This window comes from Lipotes vexillifer, unplaced genomic scaffold (genome assembly GCF_000442215.2).
Source record: "Lipotes vexillifer unplaced genomic scaffold, Lipotes_vexillifer_v1.1 scaffold189, whole genome shotgun sequence".
Taxonomy (NCBI): Eukaryota; Metazoa; Chordata; class Mammalia; order Artiodactyla; family Lipotidae; genus Lipotes; species Lipotes vexillifer.
The window spans coordinates 236154-257282 of NW_006785816.1; the positions used below are offsets into that span (position 1 = coordinate 236154).

The 21129-nt window shown below is 45.1% G+C and overlaps 1 protein-coding gene across 1 annotated transcript in view; it reads right to left on the bottom strand.

Annotated features, from left to right (window-relative positions):
- Positions 1 to 1145: 1145 nt before the first annotated feature.
- The window catches only part of FAM78B (family with sequence similarity 78 member B), a 92683-nt gene continuing 72699 nt past the window's right edge, over positions 1146 to 21129 (bottom strand). Inside the window, exon 2 of the mRNA XM_007458086.1 lies at positions 1146 to 1890. Coding sequence (XP_007458148.1) covers positions 1368 to 1890 — 523 coding nt within the window. The 3' untranslated portion in view covers positions 1146 to 1367. The remainder of the gene's footprint in view (positions 1891 to 21129) is intronic.

Here is a 21129-nt window from a genome sequence, read left to right on the forward strand (position 1 = left end):
CGGAGCCTGTGCTCCGCAACGGGAGAGGCCACAACAGTGAGAGGCCCGCGTACAGCAAAAAAAAAAAAAAAAAGCTCTTTCTGTGGTGATCCATATGGTAAAGACTGGATACTTTTAAAAGTTTATATTGCCCTGACTAAAGATCTCAGCAGTACAGGTTTACTTACTGTGAGTAACTCAGATTTTCATTAAGAGTCTGAAGTTAAGACTTATGAAGCACTTTCTCACAAATGCTCAAGCAGTTAGAGTTGAGCTTCTGTGAAGTTGAGCTAAAATAAACATATATAGGTACAAAGTATATGTACTGGGTATGCATAAAGCCTACAAGCACACATGAAGGTACAGCTGGCAAATCTGCTAGTAATTATGCTATATATATCCTGGCATGTGTGCTTGCATGTGTGAATGTGTAACAGTAAAAATACTATTCTTACTTGTAGAAACGTTCTTGAAACTCTACATGGGTTCATGGCTTATGAACAGTTATCTTTTTGTAAATTTAGGGCTGGTAATGGGAACAGAATAAGCAGCTGTAAACAAAATCACAATTCGGGTTTCACTAAAAACATGGTGAAGGCCCCAAATATCACAGCTATTGCAGAATACAGAACTATCTATCCAAATACTGTGATTGAGGATACTTTAAATAAGCAGTTTTTGGAAAGAGGTGGGTAGATGGAACCATTGAGAGTCACCATCAGTTAGAACTATGGTCAGCAACTTGGACAGTTCCTAGGAGGCTCTCCCTCAGAATAGAACCAATATCATGTCTCCAGTTTTCTTAGCGTTTCTTTCATTCCAGTGAGTGTGTTGATGATTAACTAAGACATGCACAGGTATTATTTTGCAATAACAAATTATTCCCTCCTCCTTCCATTGCCCATTCTCTTCACCACCTGACTTTCCTTCCAACCCTTTCCCCAGCACCCTCCAGTTGGGCAGTGGAACTGTATGTCTTACAAACACCTGGTGTGGATGTTTTCACTCCCACTTCTAATTGGTTGGGAAGCAGCATTTGCCACAGGCACTGTTTAATTTTGTTTCCATCCCCTGCATCTCACAGGAAAGAAATGGTCAATAGTTCAAAGAATCATCCTGGTCAGCTCCAAAATATGGCTACTTGCATGGTAATCACAGCAAGTCTGTCAAATCAGTGATTTCTTTATTCCTAAAAGGAAGGGATTTTTCCTAAGGATTATGGTTCTACCACCCAAGGAGCAGCTCTACTCTTCACAAGTGGCTGCAAAGGCTGGCAAACCACGAGGTCTGCTTTGGCTCAGAAACTCAGTTTGGCTCCTGCCACCCCTGGCAACCTCACTGTGTGTCTCAGTGGCGTGTGCTCCACACACAGTCAGGCCAGTCTGCTTCTACTTAGGAGGGATCACAACCAGAGGTGGCCCCCGCTTGGGCCTCCACATGAGGACCTGGGCATCGTTGGCATTGGGTTTCACTAGTGCGTTGGGGGGGATAGGTTCCATCCGGCTCAGGATCCGGGGCTGCTCCTGCTGAGTCCTGCCCACCAGCCGGGCCCGTTGCCCCAAGAGCTGAAGAGGGTCCACCTCAATGTCCACCCTCATCCTCCACTTGATCGTCTGCAGAATGATCTTCTCTTTCGTGGTGGTGTTCATGGCCACCAGCCAGGTAGTGAAACTTTGGTCCCTCTTGATCCTCGTGAGCAGTGGCACATTGCTGTCACTCACTGGCACTGCCCATGTCACACTGGGGTAGAAATTGTCATTCATGCTGACGGAGAACCTGGAGATCTTGTTGGTGGGGCCAACCAGGGTCACAGTTTCTGTGGTGTTCCCGTACCAAGGGTAGCTCACCCCATCTGAGTCACTGATGGCTTTTACTCTCCCTTCCCTCAAGTCAGGCAGTTCCCAGCTTGACCTGGCAAAGCAGAAGAGATGCACAAGAAAAGAAGAGGCTGAATGAATTTTTCAAAAGCTGGAGAGATGCCCACCACTTACTATCACAGTCAACTTGGGCAAAATGGGAAGTTCGGAGGGGAATTCAGGTCAAAAAGTTCTATGCTGTGCTGTTTTGGGATTAAATGAGAACAAATCAAAATTAAAAAAGCAATACCAGAACAAGTTAAATTAAGCCATAGCTGGTCCAACTGGAAGCAAAAAGCTCAAAGAAGCATTTATGAGACCCACAAAGAGGCATCAATTAGCTGGAGTGGTGCAATTGTAGTGAACTACCTAGAGGCATTCGATTGCAAAAACCACTTTTTCAGGTAGTATCACGTCTCTAAGGTTTGTTAAGAAAAGGTGGTGGTTGAAATCTGACATACTTGGAAGGAAGTATCAGGTGGAAAGGAGGGCAAAGGGAGGTAAGGTTAAAGGTTATGCTGATTCCCTAGGAAATCAAAGTAGTAGAATTTCTACTCAGCAAAGAAAGTTGTTTAAATTCTAGTCATTGGCCAATCCAGCGTTTAGAAAACAGACACAGAAACTGATAACACAGGAGATAATGGTCACCTTTGGGGAAACACTTCAATGTGCAAGTTGTGCCATAGGCTGGCATACATAGTCTCTACTATGTTGTTCTCCCATCAACTTTAAGTCCAGCCTGGAAGTCTAATTGCTTAGTTTAGCAAACTTGCCATTCTGGGTACTTTGTTACTCCTGGCTGCTCCCAACCTTGAACAGAGGGAAGGAGGAGCAAATGTGCCCTACTCTTAGCCCATGTGTCTCCCGCAGTGCTATGGACTACTCATCATCATCATCATAGCTGATACTTACTGAATGCTTGCAGTATTCCGACCACCGTGCTGAGTACTTTAATCATGTCTTCTCAGTTAATGCTCAAAATATCCCACAAAATAAATACATTTTTATTTCCATTTACACATGAGAGGGTGGAGGCTTAAAGATGTTAAGGTACATGCCAAGGGTTCTACAGATTGTAAGACGTGGAGCTTGGAGTTGTCTGACGCCAAAGTCTATGTTTTTGACCACCGTGCTACACTGCCTTCTGAAGTGTCCTTACATGATGCTGGAGGAAGCCAGAGTGGAGGGCATTCAGGCTATCCAGTGGGCTAGCAGCTCCCAGAGCTGCCATGGGAAGATAGACTGGGTCCTCCTAGGGGCAGACATTTAGTCAGCAGAACCTGACTATGCATCCTCCATAAATCCTTTCCTGGGACCAAGAATGACTCTCAGCAGTGTTGCATGAGACTTTAATAATTAAGGAAAGAAATGAGACTGTCCACTCATCAGCTAAGAGGGGGAAGTCTTGTTCGAAACGAAGTTCTTCTCTTAGGAAGTGACAGAATATCCTACGACTTTATTTTTTCTTTTTAAATATTTTTATTGAAATATAGTTGAACAAAATATGTTACATGTGTGTAATATAATGATTCACAATTTTTAAAGCTTATACTACATTTAGTTATTATAAAATATTGGCCATATTCCCTGTGTTGTACAATATATCATTGTAGCTTATTTTATTATTTATTTATTCAGTTATTTTTTAGCACCTTTATTGGAGTATAATTGCTTTACAATGGCGTGTTAGTTTCTGCTTAATAACAAAGTGAATCAGCTATACATATACATATATCCCCATATCTCCTCCCTCTTGCGTCTCCCTCCCACTCTCCTTATCCCACACTTCTAGGTGGTCACAAAGCACTGAGCTGACCTCCCTGTGCTATGCGGTTGCTTCCCACTAGCTACCTATTTTACATTTGGTAGTGTATATATGTCCATGCCACTCTCTCACTTCGTCCCAGCTTACCCTTCCCCCTCTCCGTGTCCTCAAGTCCATTCTTTATGTCTGCGTCTTTATTCCTGTCCTGCCGCTAGGTTCATCGGGACCGTAGTTTTTAGATTCCATATATATGTGTTAGCATATGGTATTTGTTTTTCTCTTTCTGACTTACTTGACTCTGTGTGACAGACTCTAGGTCCATCCACCTCACTACAAATGACTAAATTTCGTTTCTTTTTATGGCTCAGTAATATTCCATTGTATATATGTGCCACATCTTCTTTATTCATTCAACTGTTGATGGGCATTTAGGTTGCTTCCATGTCCTAGCTATTGTAAATAGAGTTGCAATGAACATTGTGGTACATGACTCTTTTTGAATTATGGTTTTCTCAGGGTATATGCCCAGTAGTGGGATTGCTAGGTCGTACGGTAGTTCTATTTTTAGTTTTTTAAGGAACCTCCATACAGTTCTCCATAGTGGCTGTATCAATTTACATTCCCACCAACACTGCAAGAGGGTTCCCTTTTCTCCACACCCTCTCCAGCACGTATTGTTTGTAGATTTTTTTTAAATAAATCTATTCATTTCTTTATTTATTTTTGGCTGTGCTGGGTCTTTGTTGCTGCGCTCGGGCTTTCTCTAGTTGCGGTGAGCGGGGGCTACTCTTTGTTGCGCTGCGCGGGCTTCTCATTGCGGTGTCTTCTCTTGTTGCGGAACATGGGCTCTAGGCATGCAGGCTTCAGTAGCTGTGGCTCATGGGCTCTAGAGTGCAGGCTCAGTAGTTGTGGAACACGGGCTTAGTTGCTCCGTGGCATGTGGGATCTTCCATGCCCAGGGCTCGAACCCGTGTCCCCTGCATTGGCAGGTGGGTTCCCAACCACTGTGCCACCAGGGAAACCCCTGTAGATTTTTTGATAATGGCCATTCTGACTGGTGTGAGGTGATACCTCGTAGTTTTGATTGGCATTTCTCTGGCGATTAGTGATGTTGAGCATCCTTTCATGTGTGTGTTGGCAATCTGTATATCTTCTCTGGAGAAATGTCTATTTAGGTCTTCTGCCCATGTTTGGATTGGGTTGTTTTTTTGATATTGAGCTGCATGAGCTGCTTATAAATTTTGGAGATTAATCCCTTGTCAGTTGCTTCATTTGCAAATATTTTCTCTCTTTCTGAGGGTTGTCTTTTCATCTTGTTTATGGTTTCCTTTGCTGTGCAAAACCTTTTAAGTTTCATTAGGTCCCATTTGTTTAATTTTGTTTTTATTTCCATTCCTCTAGGAGGTGGGTCAAAAAGGATCTTGCAGTGATTTATGTCATAGAGTGTTCTGCCTATGTTTTCCTCTAAGAGTTTTATAATGTCTGGCCTTACCCTTAAATCTTTAATCCATTTTGAGTTTATTTTTGTGTATGGTGTTAGGAAGTGTTCTAATTTACTTCTTTTACATGTAGCTCTCCAGTTTTCCCAACACAACTTATTCAAGAGGCTGTCTTTCCTCCATTGAATATCCTTGCCTCCATTATGAAAATAAGGTGACCATATGTGTGTGGGTTTATCTCTGGTTTTCCTATCCTGTTCAATTAATCTATATTTCTGTTTCTGGGCCAGTACCATACTGTCTTGGTTACTGTAGCTTTGAAGTATTGTCTGAAGTCAGGGAGCCTGATTCCTCCAGCTCCATTTTTCTTTCTCAAGATTGCTTTGGCTATTTGGGGGTCATTTGTGTTTCCATACAAATTGTAAAAATTTTTTGTTCTAGGTCTGTGAAAAATGCCATTGGTAGTTTGATAAGGATTGCACTGAATCTGTAGATTGCTTTGGGTTGTATAGTCATTTTCACAATGTTGATTCTTCCTGTCCAGGAACATAGTATATCTCTCCATCTGTTTGTATCATCTTTACTTTCTCTCATCAGTGTCTTATAGTTTTCTGCATACAGGTCTTTTGTCTCCTTAGGTAGGTTTATTCCTAGGTATTTTTTTCTTTTTGTTGCAGTGGTAAATGGGAGTGTTTCCTTAATTTCTCTTTCAGATTTTTCATCATTAGTGTATAGGAATGCAAGAGATTCTGTGCTTTAATTTTGTATCCTGCTACTCTACCAAATTCGCTGATTAGCTCTAGTAGCTTTCTGGTAGCATCTTTAGGATTCTCCATGTATAGTATCATGTCATCTGCAAACAGTGAGAGCTTTACTTCTTCTTTTCTGATTTGGATTTCTTTTGTTTCTTTTTCTTCTCTGACTGCTGTGGCTAAAACTTCCAAAACGTTGTTGAATAACAGTGGTGAGAGTGGACACCCTTGTCTTTTCCCTGATCTTAGAGGAAATGGTTTCAGTTTTTCACCATTGAGAACGATGTTGGCTGTGGATTTGTCATATATGGCCTTTATTATGTTGAGGTAGGTTCCCCCTATGCCCGCATTCTGGAGAGTTTTTCTCATAAATGGGTGTTGAATTTTGTTGAAAGCTTTTTCTGCATCTGTGGAGATTATCATACGGTTTTTATCCTTCTATTTGTTAATATGGTGTATCACATTGATTGATTGCATATATTGAAGAATCCTTGCATTCCTGGAATAAACCCCACTCGATCATGGTGTATGATCCTTTTAATGTGCTGTTGGATTCTGTTTGCTATGATTTTGTTGAGGATTTTTCCATCTATGTTCTTCAGTGATATTGGCTTGTAGTTTTCTTTTTTTGTGACATCTTTGTCTGGTTTTGGTATCAGGGTGATGGTGGCCTCGTTGAATGAGTTTGGGAGTGTTCCTCCCTCTGCTATATTTTGGAAGAGTTTGAGAAGGATGGGTGTTAGCTCTTCTCTAAATGTTTGATAGAATTCACCTGTGAAGCCATCTGGTCCTGGGCTTTTGTTGGGAGATTTTTAATCACAGTTTCAATTTCAGTGCTTGTGATTGGTCTGTTCATATTTTCTGTTTCTTCCTGGTTTGGACTTGGAAGGTTGTACTTTTCTAAGAATTTCTCCATTTCTTCCAGGTTGTCCATTTTATTGGCATAGAGTTGTTTGTAGTAATCTCTCATGATCCTTTGTATTTCTGCAGTGTCAGTTGTTACTTCTTCTTTTTCATTTCTAATTCTATTGATCTGAGTCTTCTCCCTTCTTTTCTTTTTTTTTTTCTTGTTTTTTTTTTTGCGGTACGTGGGCCTCTCACTGTTGTGGCCTCTCCCACTGCAGAGCACAGGCTCCAGACGCGCAGGCTCAGAGGCCATGGATCACGGGCCTAGCCGCCCGTGGCATTTGGGATCTTCCCAGGCTGGGGCATGAACCCGTGTCCCCTGCTTCGGCAGGGGGACCCTCAACCACTGCGCCACCAGGGAAGCCCCTCCCTTCTTTTCTTGATGAATCTGGCTAATTGTTTATCAATTTTGTTTATCTTCTCAAAGAACCAGCTTTTAGTTTTATTGATCTTTGCTACTGTTTCCTTCATTTCCTTTTCATTTATTTCTGACCTGAGCTTTATGATTTCTTTCCTTCTGCTAACTTTGGGGTGTTTTTATTCTTCTTTCTCTAATTTCTTTAGGTGTAAGGTTAGGTTGTTTATTTGAGATGTTTCTTGTTTCTTGAGGTAGGATTGTTTTTTTATAAAGTTCCCTCTTAGAACGGCTTTTGCTGCATGCCATAGGTTTTGGGTTGTCATTTGTTTATAGGTACTTTTTGATTTCCTCTTTGATTTCTTCAGTGATCTCTTATTATTTCTTTCATAGACTTGATTGACTATTTCTTTTCCCATGTTAGGGAAGTTTTCAACTATAATCTCTTCAAATATTTTCTCAGATCCTTTCTTTTTCTCTTCTTCTCCTGGGATTCCTATAATTCGAATGTTGGTGCATTTAATGTTGTCCCAGAAGCCTCTGAGACTGTCCTCAGTTCTTTTTGTTCTTTTTTTCTCTATTCTGCTCTGTGGTAGTTATTTCCACTATTTTGTCTTCCAGGTCACTTATCCTTTCTTCTGCCTCAGTTATTCTCCTATTGATTCCTTCTAGAGAATTTGTAATTTCATTTATTGTGTTGTTCATCATTGTTTGTTTGCTCTTTAGTTCTTCTAGGTCCTTGTTAAACGTTTCTTGTATTTTCTCCATTGTATTTCCAAGATTTTGGAGCATCTTTACTATCATTACTCTGAATTCTTTTTCGGGTAGACTGCCTATTTCCTCTTCATTTGTTTGGTCTGATGGGTTTTTACCTTGCTCCTTCATCTGCTACATATTTCTCTGTTTTCCCGTTGTGCTTAACTCACTGTGTTTGGGATCTCCTTTTCACAGGCTGCAGGTTCGTAGTTCCCATTGTTTTTGGTGTCTTCCCCCAGTGGCTAAGGTTGGTTCAGTGGGTTGTGTAGGTTTCCTGGTGGAGGGGACTGGTGCCTGTGTTCTGGTGGATGAGGCTGGATGTTGTCTTTCTGGTGGGCAGGATTGCATCCGGTGGTGTGTTTCGGGGTGTCTGCTACCTTATTATGATTTCAGGCAGCCTCTCTGCTAATGGGTGGGGTTATGTTCCTGTCTTGCTCGTTGTTTGGCATAGGGTGTCGAGCACTGTAGCTTGCTGGTTGTCAAGTGGAGCTGAGTCTTAGCATTGAGCATGAGATCTCTGGGAGAGCTTTTGCCATTTGACATTATGTGGAGCTGGGAGGTCCCTGGCTGACCAATGTCCTGAACTCGGCTCTCCTCCTTCAGAGGCCTGACACCCGGCCAGCGTACCAAAACCCTGTCAGCCACACTGCACTTGTATGATCTTGGGTAGGTTATTTAGCCCCTCACCAGTTTTTGTTTGGTTTTGTTTTTTTGTGTGCGGTACGTGGGCCTCTCATTGCTGTGGCCTCTCCCGTTGCGGAGCACAGGCTCCGGACGCGCAGGCTCAGTGGCCATGGCTCACGGGCCCAGCCGCTCCGCGGCATGTGGGATCTTCCCGGACCGGGGCATGAACCCGTGTCCCCTGCATCGGCAGGCGGACTCTCAACCACTGCGCCACCAGGGAAGCCCCCCTCACCAGTTTTGCTTCCTTGTGTGTTGGTCTTGGAGAGTCTCCGAAAGAGGCGGAGGGCAGCTTCGGCTCATGCTGGGGCACAAATATTTAGAAGCTTGTTCCAATGCGATAAGCTGGTGCCAGTGGGTGCCACTGTCCCTGCAGGACTTTATACCAATGGCCTAAAAGGGAGTTGTATTGCCAGGTTAATACTGAACTGTCTCAGAATCCTTCACACAGGGACATGGAGAAACTGACTGCTGCCTCCTGCTGCCCCGCACAGTACTCCCAATGCTAGGCAGCCCCAGCCTGAAGGGAGGGGCAGGCTGGATTGCCTGGAGACGAGGTGAGCCCACAGCTGCAAGAACCTTTTCTCTTGCCTCCATGCCCTTGATAACCGCTGGGAAAAACTGCAGTGTATAATGCTTGGCAGAAACTAAGTAAGAGGAGTTGACTTGATGCATAAAGTTGGAGACTTAAGTTACCATTTCGTTACCCATGCTAGTTGTAGCTGGGCCAAGGAGTAGCTCCCAGATAATTCTATAGCCACTTCTTACTGTACAAAAGGGAATAAGTGTTGTTTGAGTGGGGTAAAATCATACAAGGTCTGGTCAAGTGAGAACCAATCTGCCTGCTGGGTTGATGAAATGGTCACACTGGAGGCAGTTTTGTGCCCCGAGTCAAAGGGTTGTGACAATTATTCAGTCACCATGCATTCATTTTCTGTGTTGCTTCAACCCTGTTCTTCATTTTACTTACAGTGATCAGGCTCTGCTGGCCTTTGGTTTCCTCTGTGGGACTGGAGGACAAGTATCCCCAATAAGGGTAAAATTGTACTTGCCCTCCTGTCCTAAACACCGGGCCATCTGTGGCATGTTGCCTGGGGAGTTTGGCTTGTTATAACACTGTCCTTTTCAGGACTGGCTAGCGTGGCATTCTATTCAATTACTTTGTCTATAGAGTCTTTACATTCATGTTTTTTCTCCACTTTCCTGTCCAGAGCTATGTGAGCAGTGACTCGGGCGCAGGGTCTAGAGGTCAGTTTTGTGGGAAAATCACAAAGCTTAGTTTGGTCCCAGATTTTCTGAAAACAGAGATAATACAATAAAGTTGCACTCTTGTGCCTGTCTTGAGAGAGAAAGAAGGAAGCTACCCTTGTCTTGGAGGATTCTCTGGAAGAGAGAAATAAAATAGACTTCTCAATCATCACATCAAAACAAAGGCACCAGAAATACAAAGGATAATGAGAGACTACTACAAGCAACTACATGTCAATAAAATGGACAACCTGGAAGAAATGGAGAAATTCTTAGAAAAGTACAACCTTCCAAGACTGAACCAGGAAGAAACAGAAAATATGAACAGACCAGTCACAAGCACTGAAATTGAATCTGTGATTAAAAGTCTTCCAACAAACAAAAGCCCAGGACCAGATGGCTTCACAGGTGAATTCTATCAAACATTTAGAGAAGAACTAACCCCCATCCTTCTCAAACTCTTCCAAAATATAGCAGAGGCAGGAACACTCCCAAATTCATTCTATGAGGCCACCATCACCCTGATACCAAAACCAGACAAAGATGTCACAAAAAAGAAAACTACAGGCCAATATCACTGATGAACATAGATGGAAAAATCCTCAACAAAATCATAGCAAACAGAATCCAACAACAGCACATTAAAAGGATCATGCACCATGATCAAGTGGGGTTTATTCCAGGAATGCAAGGATTCTTCAATATATGCAAGTCAATCAATGTGATACACCATATTAACAAATAGAAGGATAAAAACCGTATGATAATCTCAATAGACGCAGAAAAAGCTTTCAACAAAATGCAACACCCATTTATGAGGAAAACTCTCCAGAAAGTGGGCATAGAGGGAACTAACTCAACATAATAAAGGCCATATATGACAAACCCACAGCCAACAGCATTCTCAGTGGTGAAAAACAGAAAGCATTTCCTCTAAGATCGGGAACAAGACAAGGGTGTCCACTCTCACCACAATTATTCAACAACACTTTGGAAGTTTTAGCCACAGCAGTCAGAGAAGAAAAAGAAACAAAAGAAATCCAAATCAGAAAAGAAGAAGTAAAGCTCTCACTGTTTGCAGATGACATGATACTATACATAGAGAATCCTAAAGATGCTACCAGAAAGCTACTAGAGCTAATCAATGAATTTGGTAGAGTAGCAGGATACAAAATTAATGCACAGAAATCTCTTGCATTCCTATACACTAATGATGAAAAATCTGAAAGAGAAATTAAGGAAGCACTCCCATTTACCACTGCAACAAAAAGAAAAAAATACCTAGGAATAAACCTACCTAAGGAGACAAAAGACCTGTATGCAGAAAACTATAAGACACTGATGAGAGAAAGTAAAGATGATACAAACAGATGGAGAGATATACTATGTTCCTGGACAGGAAGAATCAACATTGTGAAAATGACTATACAACCCAAAGCAATCTACAGATTCAATGCAATCCCTATCAAACTACCAATGGCATTTTTCACAGACCTAGAACAAAAATTTTACAATTTGTATGGAAACACAAAAGACCCCGAAGAGCGAAAGCCATCTTGAGAAAGAAAAACGGAGCTGGAGGAATCAGGCTCCCTGACTTCAGACTATACTACAAAGCTACAGTAATCAAGACAGTATGGTACTGGTACAAAAACAGAAATATAGATCAATGGAGCAGGATAGAAAGCCCAGAGATAAACCCACGCACATATGGTCAGCTTATCTTTGACAAAGGAGGCAAGAGTGGAGAAAAGACAGCCTCTTCAATAAGTTGTGCTGGGAAAACTGGACAGTTACATGTAAAAGAAGTAAATTAGAACACTTCCTAACACCATACACAAAAATAAACATGGGCTTCCCTGGTGGCGCAGTGGTTGAGAGTCCACCTGCCGATGCAAGGGACACAGATTCGTGCCCCTGTCTGGGAAGATCCCACATGCTGCAGAGCGGCTAGGCCCGTGAGCCATGGCCACTGAGCCTGTGCGTCCGGATCCTGTGCCCCGCAACGGGAGAGGCCACAACAGTGAGAGGCACGCACACAAAAAAAAAAAAAAAAAACTCCGAATGGATTATGAACCTAAATGTAAGGCCAGTCACTATGAAACTCTTAGAGGAAAACATAGGCATAACTCTGTGACATAAATCACAGCAGGATCCTTTTTGACCCACTCTCTAGAGTAATGGAAATAAACGCAAAAATAAACAAGTGGGACCTAATGAAACTTAAAAGCTTTTGCACAGCAAAGGAAACCGTAAACAAGATGAAAAGACAACACTTAGAATGGGAGAAAGTATTTGCAAGCGAAGCAACTGACAAAGGATTAATCTCTAAAATATACAAGCAGCTCATGCCGCTCAATATCAAAAGAACAAACTACCCAATCCAAAAATGGGCGTAAGACCTAAATAGACATTTCTCCAAAGTAGATACACAGTTTGCCAACAAACATATGAAAGAATGCTTAACATCACTAATCATTAGAGAAATGTAAATCCAAACTACAATGAGGTATCATGTCACACGGGTCAGAATGGCCATCATCAAAAAGTCTACAAACAGGGCTTCCCTGGTGGCGCAGTGGTTGAGAGTCCGCCTGCCAATGCAGGGAACACGGGTTCGTGCCCCAGTCCGGGAAGATCCCACATGCCGTGGAGCGGCTGGGCCCATGAGCCATGGCCGCTGAGCCTGCGCATCTGGAGCCTGTGCTCCACAACAGGAGAGGCCAAAACAGTGAGAGGCCCACGTACCGCAAAAAAAAAAAAAAAAATCTACAAACAATAAATGCTGGAGAAGGTGTGGAGAAAAGGGAACGCTCTTGCACTGTTGGTGGGAATGTAAATTTATACAGCCACTATGGGGAAAAGTATGGAAGTTCCTTAAAAACTAAAAACAGAACTACCATATGACCCAGCAATCCCACTACTTTCTCAGGGTATATACCCTGAGAAAACCATAATTCAAAAAGAGACATGTACCACAATGTTCATTGCAGTGCTAGTTACAATAGCCAGGACATGGAAGCAACCTAAGTGTCCATTGACAGATGAATGAATAAAGAAGATGTGGCACACATATACAATGGAATATTAATCAGCCATAAAAAGAAATGAAATAGTTATTTGTAGTAAGGTGGATGGACCTAGAGTCTGCCATACAGAGTGAAGTAAGTCAGAAAGAGAAAAACAAATACTATATGCTAACACATATATATGGAATCTAAAAAAAATTGTTTTGATGAACCTAGGGGCAGGACAGGAATAAAGACGCAGATGTAGAGAATGGACTTGAGGACACGGTTGGGGGGAAGGGGAAGCTGGGATGAATTGAGAGAGTGGCATGGACATATATACACTACCAAATGTAAAATAAATAGCTAGTGGAAAGCAGCCACATAGCACAGGGAGATCAGCTCAGTGCTTTGTGACCACCTAGAGGGGTGAGATTGGGAGGGTGGGAGGGAGGCTCAAGAGGGAGGGGATATGGGGATATATGTATATATATATATATACACACACACACACACACACACACACACACACACACACACACACACACACATATATACATATAGCTGACTCACTTTGTTATACAACAGAAACTACACAGCATTGTAAAGCAATTATACTCCAATAAAGATGTAAAACAAAAACAAAAACAAAAAAACAAAGGCACTTGGTGAGTGTAGCTAATGGGCATGGTGACCTTGGGAGGCTACACACTCGTTCCATCCATTGCTGTGACTTTGGCCAATGCTCTATTGGAAATCCCTCAGGTCTGAGGCATGTTCTTTTCCATAGGCCCAGGGGCCCCAGGACTACATGATGAATGGAGGGTTTGATTTTGGAAGCAGCCAAAATTCATTATGACTTAAGCGTAGCGAATAGGGACTTAAGCCTAGTGAACAGGGAGTAGGTTTCTTTTTGACAAGTATCATATTATTGTTGTTTCTTTTATGAAAAATAGCTATTAATGTGCATTCCAAGGTCGTGGCTTTTTTATTTTTGCAAAAAGAGTTTTGCCTGTAAAATGCATGACTGGTTTCTGTAGCTGATAAATTGGCTTTCGTAATAGTTTTCAAATAGTTCCTGATAAGTTCCAAGAATAACAGCACCATTGGAATCACTCTATGACCATTATGACTACTTTGAATGGGGTGCCAAAATCACTTCAAATTCCACATAGCCCAAACCAAACTCACCATATCCACCGTAAACTTGGCCCTTTCCCCCGTCTCTGCTGCAGGCATTGGCCCACTGCTCACCCTGTCTTCCAGGACAGAGTGAGGGTCATCTTTCGCTCTTCCTCTGCCTTCTCCTAGACTGCCAAAGCTGTTGTTACTGCATCTTGTGAATTTGCCCCATAAGCGATGCTTGAATTTATCTCCCTTTCTCCATTCAACTCTCACTGCCCTTGTTTAATCCAAGTCTTCGGCATCTCTTAGCTGGTCTGCTGTAATGGCCCATAACTGGTCTCTCTGCATCCAATCCTGCTCCCTCTCAAGTTCATCTTTTAGTCTGCACTCATGTACAAATATGCAGATCTGATTATGTCTTTTCTCTACCTAAAACCCTTCAAAGTCTCCTTTGCCTGGACATCACTGGCATCACCTACAGGATAACATTCAAGTTCCTTAGTAGGACATATGTGGCCCTCTGCAGCCTGACCTCCCTGTCTCCACATACCATGCTGTTTCTCACCTCTGCCCTTTTGCTCACGCTGTGCCGTCTGCCTGCACTGCTCTTTCCTCTCCTAAAGTCTCAGTGTGTTTAACTACTTGACACTTGAGAATCATTGCATGCATCACCTCCTCCAGGAAGCCTTCTCTTCTGTGCTCCCACGGATATATCCAGATCTTTACAGGTCCCAGATTATATTATAATTATCTGAAAGGCTTGCTCCCTTCCATCCATCATTCCTGGCTCAAATATCATGTTCTCAGTGCAATATTTCCTGACAGTCATATTCAAAATGGCAACTTCCTGCCCCAGCCTTCCCCATCCCTGATTCATTTTTCTTTATAGCACTGTCTAATATACTATATAATTTACTTAGCTAATGGTCTATCTCTCCTCATCTCACTCCCTAAATATAACCCCAAAGAAGGCAGGGATTTCCTATGTTTTATTCACTGCCGTATCTCCAGTACTGACAATTTATTCACTGCTACACCTACAGTACTGACAACAGTGCCTGACACACAGGAGTTCAACATTATTTGTTAAATAAATAAGCATTGAATTGATCTGAAGTGAAAGATGGGAGGAGACTATTTTCAGTTGGGATGCTGCTGCTTTTATGAAGTTGCAAAGTTGGGTCTAGAGCTTAGGAGCAAATCAGGGCTAGAGACGTAAATTTGGCAACTGTCTGCATGGAGAGAATTGGTTGATGTGATGGGGATGGGTGAGATCTCTGGGGATGAAACAGAGATCTTAGGGGGCTTGTTAGATGGCCGGAAGACAAAGAGGAATCTGAAAAGCAGAACAGCCAGTGAAGGGGGGGTAGAACTTGTTTCCAAAGTCAAGAGAATTTCAGGGAGTCATCAGTGTCAAAAGCCACACAAATGGAAGAGAGTGAGGTTAAGAAAAAGCCATTAGATTTACTATCAAGACAGCGGTAAAGATATGCTGGTGGAGGCCATTCTGTAAGGGGTTATGGAGGGAATGAATAAACAGAAGAAAAAATGGAGAGTTCAGGGAGTTCCTTCAAGAAGCTGGGCAGTGGTTGAGAGTCCGCCTGCCGATGCAGGGGACGCGGGTTCGTGTCCCGGTCCGGGAAGATCCCACATGCCGCGGAGCGGCTGGGCCCATGAGTCATGGCCGCTGGGCCCGCGCGTCCGGAGCCTGTGCTCCACAACGGGAGAGGCCACAGCAGTGAGAGGCCCGCGTACCGCAAAAAAAAAAAAAAAAAGAAGTTGGGCAATGAAGGGCACAAGAAAGATAAAGTAGAGAGCTGCTCAAGCAAAGAAGCTGAAGGGAGGATTTCTGGAGCCGGACTGTCTAGGCTTGTAAACCTAGTGCTATCACTTAGTAGCTACCACTTACTAGACGAGTTACTTGCCATTTCTATACCAGTTTCCCCATTTTTCAAATAGACGTAAGAACAGGACTTACTTGATTTACTTGGTGTGAGAATTAAATGACATAATGAAGGGAAGTACTTAACACAGCGTGGCACAAAGTACGTTACACTGAAGGTTAGGTATCAGTAAGGAACAGAGACGGGGCAGCGTTAGAGAAAAAGGAAATGAACAGCCACTGAACCCTCCTACCTGCAAGCACTTAATAGTAACTATATGAGGCAGGGATTATTATCCGCTGTTCATCCATGAGGAAAAGTGGACTAGGCAAAGTCATGTAGATGGTAAGGGGTGGTGCCAGGGTGTAAAGACAAGCCTCCCTGGCCCCAAACTCTGCCTTTCCTACTGCATCACACCGTGGGAAGAGCTCCTTTGAGTTCTAACTTTCATCTCTCTTTCTTTGAAGTCTTTGGTGTGGTGAATGGAGGAGGCAACAAGGACTGCCCTCAGGCGTCTTGGATGTCAGTCCCAAGGTGACAGCTGGCTGACCTCAGCAAATCAGCCTCAGGCTGCTCCTGTGTGAAATGGGAAGAAAAATAACCCCGCCTCCTTGACCTCAGGTCTATTACCAGGATCAAATGAAGTGAAGATCTGTGAGCAACTGCTTTGTAAACTGTAACACACCTGGTCAATATTAGTTCTTCTCATCTCATTCCCCTCCTTCTCCAGTCACCCTTCTCCTCACTGTGATAAACACAGTGTTTTCCTTTCAGACAATCAGCCATTGACCCAAAGCTCACAGCTACTGGACTCGCCAGTGGAGCTGATAATGAAAACATCGATTATTGCAACCTACGTGCTTTCTGCATTCCATTTTTAGAAGAAAGAGACAAATCTCAATCAAACAAGCTCACGTGAAGCATTTCATTCAAATAAGTGGTCCCTGGGTTGAGGTCCGGGTCTCCACTCAGACCCAGCCAGTTCTCCCAGTGTCCATGAGGGCCAGAGCAACCTCTCTGAAGGAGCTTTGCTTTGCTCTTGCCAAAGCCCTGTGGTCATCAAGGGGATGGAGGGCCAGCAGGGAGTGGGCAGGTGAGCAGGGGCACTGCTGAGACTACTGTCCCCTGACGGAGGCTGGAATGGGAGTCAGGGGAACCACACATGGAGAGGACTGATGGTTTCAAGCCTGTAGAGCTCCCAGGGGAGGCCATCCAGGTTGGTACTGCCCCTAGGCCTAGGTAAGAAAAGTCCCTGCCTGGCCCAACACTTTAAAGGTACCCACTCTAGTATCTTCTGGCTATGCCCTTACACATTGGGCAAGGAGTTTGTGGGGCTAAGAGGGCATGCCCACCTAGAACCTGTGCCCCTCCTTCTAGACCACCCTCCCGGTATCTGGGATCCAGCTCAAATGGCCCCAAACTTGCCTTCAGGGTCTACACAGGCTTTTTTCCTGGTCTGTTTTCCTAAGGGGTCCACTCCACTTGTATGTATACCCCTGGCCCCAAGGCTGTTTGTTGGGGGTATGCATGGAGTTTGGACATACACATGTTAAACGTTCACATGCATATGTGTGATGGTCCATATCTCGATACGGTACAGAGCAAGGGGAAGGAAGAGAAACGGAACCAGGGGCTGAAGGTTGGCTATTCCTATGCTGCTACATCTGGCACAGAACTTTTGGAATACAAGAATTCTAAACCTGAACCTGGCTTTCAGGTTGTTATAAAGATACATCTGTCAAGGCCAGGGGATAGAACTTAGCGTTCTGTTAGTCTGAATTATACATTTAGCATTTTGTTAGTTCGGCTTAAAATTAATATTAATATTTTAAAATATGGTACGTGGGCCTTCATTCTTCCCCTGGACCCTACAAATATTAGGGATGGGTAACAGGTGGGAGATCTGTATCCACAGCTCTGGAACCATGGACAGTTCCAACCCTGAATTTTCTTTGGGTATGTGAGTTTTATTCACATCTGTTTAGTATTAACATTTACTCTTGGAAACAGCATTGCACCTGCTTCTTACATGGATCGCAGGATATGGGCATCATTCCATTTCCATTACACAATAAGGAACCTGCTCAAGGTCACACAGCTAGTGCTGGGCAGAAGTGAGTTGCGAACACAAGATCTTATTCTAAATCACACGTGTTCCCTAAAGTGACTCCCTGGTACTAAATTAGTTCTCCAAAGGCTCTGAAAAATAATAACAGTCATGGATGATATTAGCTGGCACACACTGCTCTCACCATATCTGTTGTTAAAATATTAAAACAGTTTTGGAACAATGGCTAAAGAGACTCCCCTCTCCCCAAGAGCATCCTCCCTGGCTACCCAGTTTCCTTCTCGGGCCCTGGTTCTGTCCCAAATCCAGCAACTATAGGGTTAGTGTAGGCAGAGCAGAGGCAGTTCCGTAGCTGGGTATCAGTCCTGGTCACATGCCAGGCGCTGTTCTGAGAGCCTGTGGTCTAACCGCCTCAGTGCGTCTGCTCTTAAAGAAGACTGACCGCCGTGTAAACTTTGCTGCCCTTAGAGGGTGGAAAAGAGGCCCCTACCTTGTTTCTTTATGTCATGGCTCGAACCAGTAGAGTTCCCAGTCAGGCACGTGGAAAGTTTAGTTAAAGAGAACACTACGCTTTCTGAGAATTCAGCTTTTCTTCTCCATCCAGTGCTGAGAAGAGTCATGTGCCTATGTCCTGGGAAGCCTCCGACTCAGCAACACTTCTGACTCGGCAGAGGCAGTGCCCAGCATCTTTCCTCCCCCCCAAACCCCTGCACAGGAGGCTCTGGAGACAGCAGTCCGTGGTGGGCAGGGAGGTCGAGAGGGAAAGGGTGGAGGGAAGACCCTTTGGAAGGAGCAGAGCTCAGGGCTGGGAGAGGGCGGAGGTGGGGCTGGGGGGGAAGCCAATACCCTGTATCACCCAGGGAGTCACGAAGCCCATGGCCCCTGGGTAGCCTCCCAGCCCACTCAGGCACCAATCCCAGCCCCGGCACTGGCACACGTCCCGATTCTCAGATGGTCTGCACCACGATTACAGAGTAAGTTTTAAAATTAGGCTTTTCCTCATTCTGCACTGTTTATGTCAGACTCCGAGAAGCCTGTAAATACCACCCTCCCACCTCTGCCTCCGCCCCCTTCCTTCCTGACCACATCCTTTTCTTTCTGGCACACAGGGAGGCTTTCCCCCGCCCCCCCCCCCCCCCCAGCAGAAAAGACAATTTCCAGTGTTTTTAAAGAGTCATCAGTGTTGGGCGAGGCTCCATGTTTAACCGAAAGGCTTCTTTTGTCAGCCACCCTCATGTTCTGTTTAGACTGCGTTTCTCTACCACTGGAGACACCTTCTCAATATGTATTTACTCTTGGGCTTCCCTGGTGGCGCAGTGGTTAAGAATCCGCCTGCCAGTTCAGGGGATATGGGTTCGAGCCCCGGTCCGGGAAGATCCCACGTGCCGCGGAGCGGCTGGGCCCGTGAGCCATGGCCGCTGAGCCTGCGCGTCCGGAGCCTGTGCCCCGCAACGGGAGAGGCCGCGACAGTGAGAGGCCCGCGCACCGCGATGAAGAGTGACCCCCGCTCGCCGCAACTGGAGAGTAGACTGCGTTTCTCTACCACTGGAGACACCTTCTCAATATGTATTTACTCTTGGGCTTCCCTGGTGGCGCAGTGGTTAAGAATCCGCCTGCCAGTTCAGGGGATATGGGTTCGAGCCCCGGTCCGGGAAGATCCCACGTGCCGCGGAGCGGCTGGGCCCGTGAGCCATGGCCGCTGAGCCTGCGCGTCCGGAGCCTGTGCCCCGCAACGGGAGAGGCCGCGACAGTGAGAGGCCCGCGTACCGCAAAAAAACCAAAAAGCAAAACTGAGAGGGTGGAATACACAATAATCTCATGAATAAGGCCATGTCTGGTCCTATTTTCTTTGACCAAAGGCCTCAGTCCTTGTACTGATGGCCAGTGGGATTTTCAGGGCCACAGAGGAAGAAGTCCTGCTTTCAGAAGAGAATTGTAGCGGGTTCGCCCCAGGGATGGGCTGCTCTCCCCAGAACACAGGATCCTACACAGCTGGTTCTCCTTGAGATCCAAGGTCACTGGGGACTCAGGGCAGCTTTCCTGGGTCTACACTGGGCTAGGGTCCCCATTCACATTCCACTCCGGGGTCTGGCACCGTCCCGATTGAGTCTCCTGCACTACCTGCAGCTGGGGAGTCACTGCAGCTCTTGAGCCCCGATGGGTGTCTCTGACTTGTCGGTTGTCAGGCTTTCAGTCTGTGCCTTGGGTGGTGGAAGGAGGCACCGCTCCTGCCTTCACACCACCTGGATCCCAGCCCCAAGCCAGGCCTCTCCTACAGCTCCCACTGGAGCCTAGAATCTGGGAGCTCCTGTGATGATGAAAGACCTTTGACACTGTCAACACCCAACCTCTTTCCTTCTTCGCATTTTTCCTCTTGTTCCTTGTCCCTGACTGGGAGGAGGTGTGGTTTGCTTATTTCTCTTTTTGTTATTCAGGTGGGATTCCCAGTAGGAATCTTCTGGTGATGCCTGGAGGAGGATGTGTTGGGGTCCTCCCATTTACCCCATCTTGGTGAGCTGACACAGTCTGGCACTGCGTGCCCTGTAGTCTCATTGACTCTTTTAGCCCAGAACATCTGCAGCTTTAACTGTTATTTACAAAGATACAGCTAGTTTTCTGTGGGCTGAATCCAATGGTGGCACATGTATCTGATGATGACGATGTGAGGAAGGTTGGCTGGGGGCCCCCCTGAGGAGGAGAGAGCCACTCTGCCAACCCCGCTCTGCCATCTGGACCTAACGTGGATGGGGGCGGGGCCAGAACTCAGAAGTCTTCCTATTCGTCGGCCTGGACGGCAGTTGTTGTGATTTCTTCCCATCCAATTTGGGAACGATTAAGGGAAAAGATTCTCCAAGGGCAAGGAGATATTGGTGATGACAGGACTGCCAAATCTTCCCCAAGATGAACAGGAAGTCACTAGATATATACCATCTGAATGAATGAATGAATGAAACACAGCAGGACTCCTGGGCACAGTGTCTGAGTGGGAGTGAAGGGGCACCGCCCACCCTCTGGTATCAGAGAGCATTCTTACCCTTCCCCTGCCTCTGGTTACAGAGGTCTCAGGACCCAGGGAGAAGTGACCAGGATTTGGACATGTCTGCTGTCATCTTGTTTCAACATAGCTCCTCTGACCAGAGCTGCCCGAGGCTCACTGATCCCAGCCTGGGGAAGAGAGAAGGTTGCCTCCTTCCACTCGTGCCCACCCCATCGGCTGGCCGTGAGGAACGTCCCACAGGGCTGAGGCTCAAGGATCTGGGTACTGGGGGGAGAGGGGGGAAGGTCGATGCAGGGTCTAGGGAGGGGTT